This window comes from Priapulus caudatus, unplaced genomic scaffold (genome assembly GCF_000485595.1).
Source record: "Priapulus caudatus unplaced genomic scaffold, Priapulus_caudatus-5.0.1 Scaffold273, whole genome shotgun sequence".
NCBI classification, from domain to species: domain Eukaryota; kingdom Metazoa; phylum Priapulida; class Priapulimorpha; order Priapulimorphida; family Priapulidae; genus Priapulus; species Priapulus caudatus.
In genome coordinates, this window is record NW_014577334.1 from 45,535 (window position 1) to 51,873 (window position 6,339).

Here is a 6,339-nt window from a genome sequence, read left to right on the forward strand (position 1 = left end):
CCTGAAGGTACGGAATGCCCTCGTCGTGGAGACCAGTCTCCTACGTTTAAAGTCTAAAGTCTCTTTATTCATCCTCGCAACAATCATGCTAGAGATTTGCATGTGTGTACCTATAGTGTATATAGTGAGCCTACGAGCGCACGCCTCAATTACTAGAGTTTGTACGACATTTATTTACTGTATTGCAGGGCAACGACGGATGACTGAGAGAACTACGTCCGCTGACTACGCAGACAAACCCTTCACCTGTATGTGCCGCCATCTAGCGGCAGTCGCAGCAGACGCTAGTTAGTAGCGCCATCTACCGAACGACAGCACCGTTGCACGGGTAACAACAGCACGGATGTATCGTGTAAGGATCCTCCAACCGCGGAATCTGCTGATGCTGGTTGTAGTCGTCTGCGTACTGCTGACCGCATACGTACATCGCCTGCACATGAAGACCGACGGCACCGCCGCTAGCTGGCGCGAACGCAACCAAACGAAACACCTCGTCGGCACCGCCAGACGGCAGCAGCATGAGCAGCAGACGCCGCAGCTCACGTGCGTGCCGACGGACGCGGTCGACGCGAAGGCGGACGTCGATACGTACAGCGTCTTTCTGCGCTGGATGCACGCCGGACGCAAAAGCCGCGGCAGTCCGACGCTGCCGCTGACGGCGACCGACGCGACGCTGCAGCCGCTGCGCGTCTTCGTCGTGCCGCACTCGCACAACGACCCCGGCTGGCTGCACACCGTCGACGAGTACTTCGACTCGAAGACGTCGCACATACTCGACAACATCGTCGCCAAGCTAGAGCAGTACGCCGACATGACGTTCATCTGGACCGAGACGGTGTTTCTCGACATGTGGTGGCGGCGAGCGACGCCGACGATGCGCGCCCGCTTCGTCGCGCTCGTCGGCAGCGGTCGGCTGGAGATCACGGGGGGAGGGTGGGTAATGCCGGACGAGGCCGTCACGCATTACTACTCCGTCGTCGATCAGTACATCGAGGGGCACGAGTGGCTGTGGCACAACGTCGGCGTGCGGCCGAGGAACAGCTGGCAGATCGACCCGTTCGGTCACTCGAGTTCGATCGCTTACATTCTCAACCTCGTCGGCTTTGAGAACGCCGTCATTCACCGCATTCACCATGGCTTCAAGTGGCACCTGGCGACCGAACGCAACCTCGAGTTCCGCTGGCGACAGTACTGGGACGCCGAAGACGCGCGCCCGCTCTTCACGCACGCGACGCCCAACCAGCACTACACGATGAAGTGGACGTGCGGACCGGATACGGCCGTCTGCTCCAACTTCGACTTCCGGCACGTCGTCGGCGAGTTCCGCGAGAGCATGTCGGTGCCGATCACCAAGCACAACGTCGCCACGAAGGCGCGTCAGCTGCTCGACCAGTACCGCCAGAAGGCGGCGCTCTACCGACACAACGTGCTGCTGGTGCCGCACGGCGACGATTTCCGCTACGACAAACCGGCAGAGTTCGACCAGCAGTACGTCAACCTGCGCCGACTGTTCGCGCACATCAACGCGCAGCCGTGGGACGCCGACGTCCGCTTCGGCACGCTGCAGGATTACTTCGACGCCGTCCACGAACGCGAGGGGGCGCTGCTGCCGGCGAAGCTGCCGACGTTGACAGGTGACTTCTTTCCGTACTCGGACGAGCGCACGGACTACTGGTCCGGATTCTACACGACGCGTCCGTTTAACAAGCGACTCGAGCGTCTCCTTGCGTCGCGCCTGCGAGCTGCCGACGTCGTCTTTACGCTTCGCGACATGACGACGACGGAACGCGACGCCGACGCCGCAGAGTTGCTGACGTTCGCGCGCCGCCAGCTGGGTCTCTTCCAGCATCACGATGCCATCACGGGCACGTCGGAAGACCACGTCGCCGACGATTACAGCCGCAAGTTGTGGCTCGGACTGCACGCCGTCGACCGCGTCATCCTGCGCACGGTGCAGGCGTACGCGCTCGCCGACGGACACCTGCGCGACGTCGTCACGCGCGGCAACATGACGCTCATACACATGAACGAACAGATGCGCACGTATCAGTCGCTCCCGCTGAAGCAGCTGGTCGGCGTGCGACACAAGGCGGCGCACGTGCTGCTCTACAACGCGCTGACGCTGCCGCGACACGAGCTCGTACGCGTGCACGTCAACCACCCGCACGTCGTCGTTCGCGACGGCGACGGCGTCGTCGTCAGGAGTCAGGTGAACCCGCTTTGGCGCCCCGACGATCCCACGCGGATCAGCGACGCCGCTTTCGAGGTGGCGTTCCTCGCGCGCGTCCCCGCGACGTCGGTCGCCGTCTTCAGCGTCGCGAAGAGCAAGCCCGACGCGGAAGGCACCGCCGTCAAAGCTTCCGTCGTGCTCCTAGGTGGCGCTGCGAGCGCGACGTCGTCGGTGTTCGCCGTCGACACGTCGCCGCAGGAGCTGTTCATACAGAACGACGCGCTCGTCGCCTGGTTCGACTCGCGCAGCGGGTTCCTGCAGGGCGTCACCGACAAGAACACGAGCGAGAACATACAGCTTGGGCTCGACTTCCACGTGTGCAAGTCGCGGCACAGCGGCGCCTACCTTCTCGGGGACCTGCACGCGAGAGAGCCGCTTCTCGTCGGCGAGTCGTCGCCAGTCATCCGGCTCGTCAAGGGCCCGCTCGCCGAGGAGATACACGTCATCGCCGGGCACGTCGTCTCCGGAAACGTCATCAACACGATCGCCGTCGACAAAACTCAGGCGACGTCGGCGTCAGCGCTGCGGCTGGATATTAGTAACTTGGTCGACGCGGGCGATCTCGTTAATAGAGAGGTAATCATGCAGCTGAAGACGGATACGAATAGCGGCGACACGTTCTACGCCGACCTCAACGGCCTGCAGGTCGTCAAGCGCACCACGTACCGAATGCTCCCGACAGATGGCGCCAGGTTCTACCCGGCGACGTCGCTCGTCGCCGTGCAGGACCGGCGCGTGCGCGTCTCGCTGCTGCTGTCGCAGACGCACGCCGTCGCCAGCCCCGCCACCGGCACACTCGAGGTAATACTCGAGCGACGCATCGCCGAGAACGATGGCAAGGGCGTCAGCGGCGGCGTGACGAGCGTGCCGCGGTCGCTGCAGCGACACACGCTGCTCGTCGAGCGACGCGGCTTGCAGCGCCACACGGCGGACGAATCGCACGTGCTGCGGCCGACGATGCGCAGTCACCGGCTGTCGCAGCGACTCAACGACCCGCTCATCGCCATGGTAGCCGACGCGCAGCTCGACCCGCTGCTGCTGAAGCGCGTCGTCGACCTGCCGCTGTCGCTACCATGCGACGTGCAGCTAGTGTCGCTGCGGCCGCTCCTCCCCGCCGACAGTGCCGCGGCGTCTGAGTACGCGCTGCTCGTGCACAGGCCCATGTACGAGTGCCGCGACGACGACGCTGACGATACCGGAAGTTGCGCCGCGCCGCAGCCGGCGACGTCGTTCGCCGACGTGCTTCCCGGCGTGCGCGTGTCGCGAGTCGCTCGCTCGTCGCTGAGCTTCCTGAAGACGGATCCGTCCGTCCCACCGTCCAGAATGATGATTGTCAACTCAATGGAGATCGCCGCATTCCGCCTGGAAGTCGACCACAAGAGGGCGCGTCGGCAAGCAGTTGACACTAATTGACATTAATAGTCTCTCTCGCTAAATAAATAAATAAATAAATAAATATATATATATATGTATGTATATATGCATATAATATATATATACGATAAAAATATATGACGTAAAGAGACTCTAATTGTTACTGAAAGGAGGGAATGAATCATTTTTTCGCATCGGGGTCTATGATGCACACAGTATTTACTATACACACTCTAGTGATTTCGACCGAAGGCTTGTCTTGTTAGAGTTGACACAAGATTGGGTGCGGGTCTTTCGCCCCCTGAATGTTACTCTTGCACCACACTGCATCACGTTGTGTTGCGTTACGTTAACGTTAGTGTATAATTTGTTACTACTTTTTAATATGTATTACAATTTCCTCATACATGTGAGTATATATATATTGTTGTATTATATATGGTTCCATTGTATTATAAAGTATTAACATAATTGTGTCATGGGAATGGAGAATTTATTGACAAATTGTTGGGCTGGATAACGTTTCTGTTATATGCGATATTTCATAGAAATATGACAAATATATATAAATATTTCTTGGCGTTGGATCTAATCTGTTCCCGGTAAATATGTGATATTATTGATATCGGCCAGACATCACAAAGGCTGTAGTTAGTAGAAAAGTGGGAATGGGAAGCTCGCGTGGTGGCCCTAACATATCAACTGTGTGTGTATGTATGTGTGTGTGCGCGTGCGTGCGTGTGTGTGTGTGTGTGTGTGTGTGTGTATGTGTGTGTGCGCGCGCGCGCGTGAGTGCGTGCGTATGCAAGCATGTACACCAACGCGCGCGCTCGTAAAGCATAGGCCCAATCGCGATTGTTTTATGATCGGAAGTAAATTATTTCACCGCGTGATTGCGTAGTTCGTGTAATACGTAACATTCTTCATCAGCGCTGTCTCATCGTCTGTTTGTGTGCGTAGCCAGACGCCACAGCTAGACACACGCAGTGATGCGGCAACAACCTAGCAGCAGCAGCAAGAAGCGGTTAAATGCATGCCCGTTGCTAGCTAGCTAGGTGCACAATGAACGTGCTCCCGTGCGTGTTTCGATCCATCTATTCTCGTCACATACAGACGACAGATCTGTCCGCATTTTGCTGTGCGATCCTTGCTACGTACTCTATATTAGTGCAGCTTCACGAGGGGAGGCGCGTTAAAGCGTTAAACGTATGAATTATTGAATGTGATATAACGCTAGTCTGCGTCTGTGATCCATAACATGTGTGTTTAGATTAATGTATTGATTAGTTCTATGGCGTTTGGTTGGTTCTAGCACAGCTGGCAGTTTTTTATAGCTTGATTTGTTATTCAGATAGGTAGAGGCTGTGATTTAATTTGTTCTAGAGTTTGGTTAGGTCTGTTGTTCGGTTTTCTCTGCTGCAGCTTCGTTGGCTGTATCCTTTTGTGAACTCTATAGCTTGGTTAGTACTTACTAGTAAGTAGTAAGGTTCGGTCAGGTCTATTGCCTCTATAGGTCTGTAGCTAGAATAATTCATATAAAAGATGTATGATCACCCTGACAACAATCGCAAGTCAATAATAAAACAATAATCACGCATGTAATATTTAATATTTATGTACATGTTACGACATGTATTGAAGGAACAGACAGATCCGCACAAACAGGTCTAAATCGATAACTACATTTGAAAAAATCTACATAAAACTACAAAACTAAAATACTCAGTAAAACTGGCATAAGCAGTACGTCAAAAATCGAACAGTCAGTTAGGTTAGCTAATGACAAATTTGCAAAAATTGTATGACATCAGTTGCTAACTAACAAACTATGTTTTTGCAACGGCACAATGAGAGCGTATTTAGCACATTTAGATATCTTACATTTATCATGGACAAATTTATCATCAATCTACTGCATTGGCATCCACTTAGTCTCTTATGCATTGCTAAACTGGAACGTGGATGAGTATACGAATATAATTCAACACACAACAATTGAACACAATACCCTCTTGTCAAAAATATTATTTAAAATTAAATTAAATCATACATAATCGGTATTAGCAGGATCAAAAGTAAGGGGCAAATGTACACGACCAATAACGTGTTAACAATTAGCAGTTCAAAAACACAAGCTACCAACGTTTTTTTTAGACAGGTGAGGTTATATTTGCCTCCTTTACTGATGTCTATATATATGTCGCGTATATTTAACGAAGAAATTAATACACGTGTTGTATGATTTTCACACCGAACTATAAATGAATGATGCTGACCACCTAACCGTTTACAGTGAGATCCAATGTTCCTATGTTCCAACCTCCACAAGAGACTGTGTAAACGATCAGATAAGCCGATTCAGTTCTAAAAAGCTACACACAACAATTAATGACATTCTAAATTACAGTGATTTCGATGACTCCCTCGAAGCAGAATTTCTACTGGTATAAAAATGAGGTGAAACCAACGAAATTTGTATACTGTGCAAATCCAAGAAAGACAGCGCCTATGTAGGCCACTGTAATATCGAATAGTTCAAGTGAAAACAAACATGTTTCATACTGTGAAGAAGAGGAAAGCTTGCCACACGCACAGGCACACGAACTCACGCACGCACGCACGCACGCACGCACACACGCACGCACGCACGCACGCACACACACACACACACGCACGCACGCACACACACACACACACACTCATACACTCACGCACACACGCACGCACGCACACAC

At 53.2% G+C, this 6,339-nt stretch overlaps 1 protein-coding gene across 1 annotated transcript in view; it reads left to right on the forward strand.

Annotated features, from left to right (window-relative positions):
- The window catches only part of LOC106808410 (alpha-mannosidase 2x-like), a 16,678-nt gene extending 11,465 nt beyond the window's left edge, over positions 1-5,213 (forward strand). Inside the window, exon 2 of the mRNA XM_014811127.1 lies at positions 189-5,213. Coding sequence (XP_014666613.1) covers positions 344-3,643 — 3,300 coding nt within the window. The 5' untranslated portion in view covers positions 189-343 and the 3' untranslated portion in view covers positions 3,644-5,213. The remainder of the gene's footprint in view (positions 1-188) is intronic.
- Positions 5,214-6,339: the final 1,126 nt, after the last annotated feature.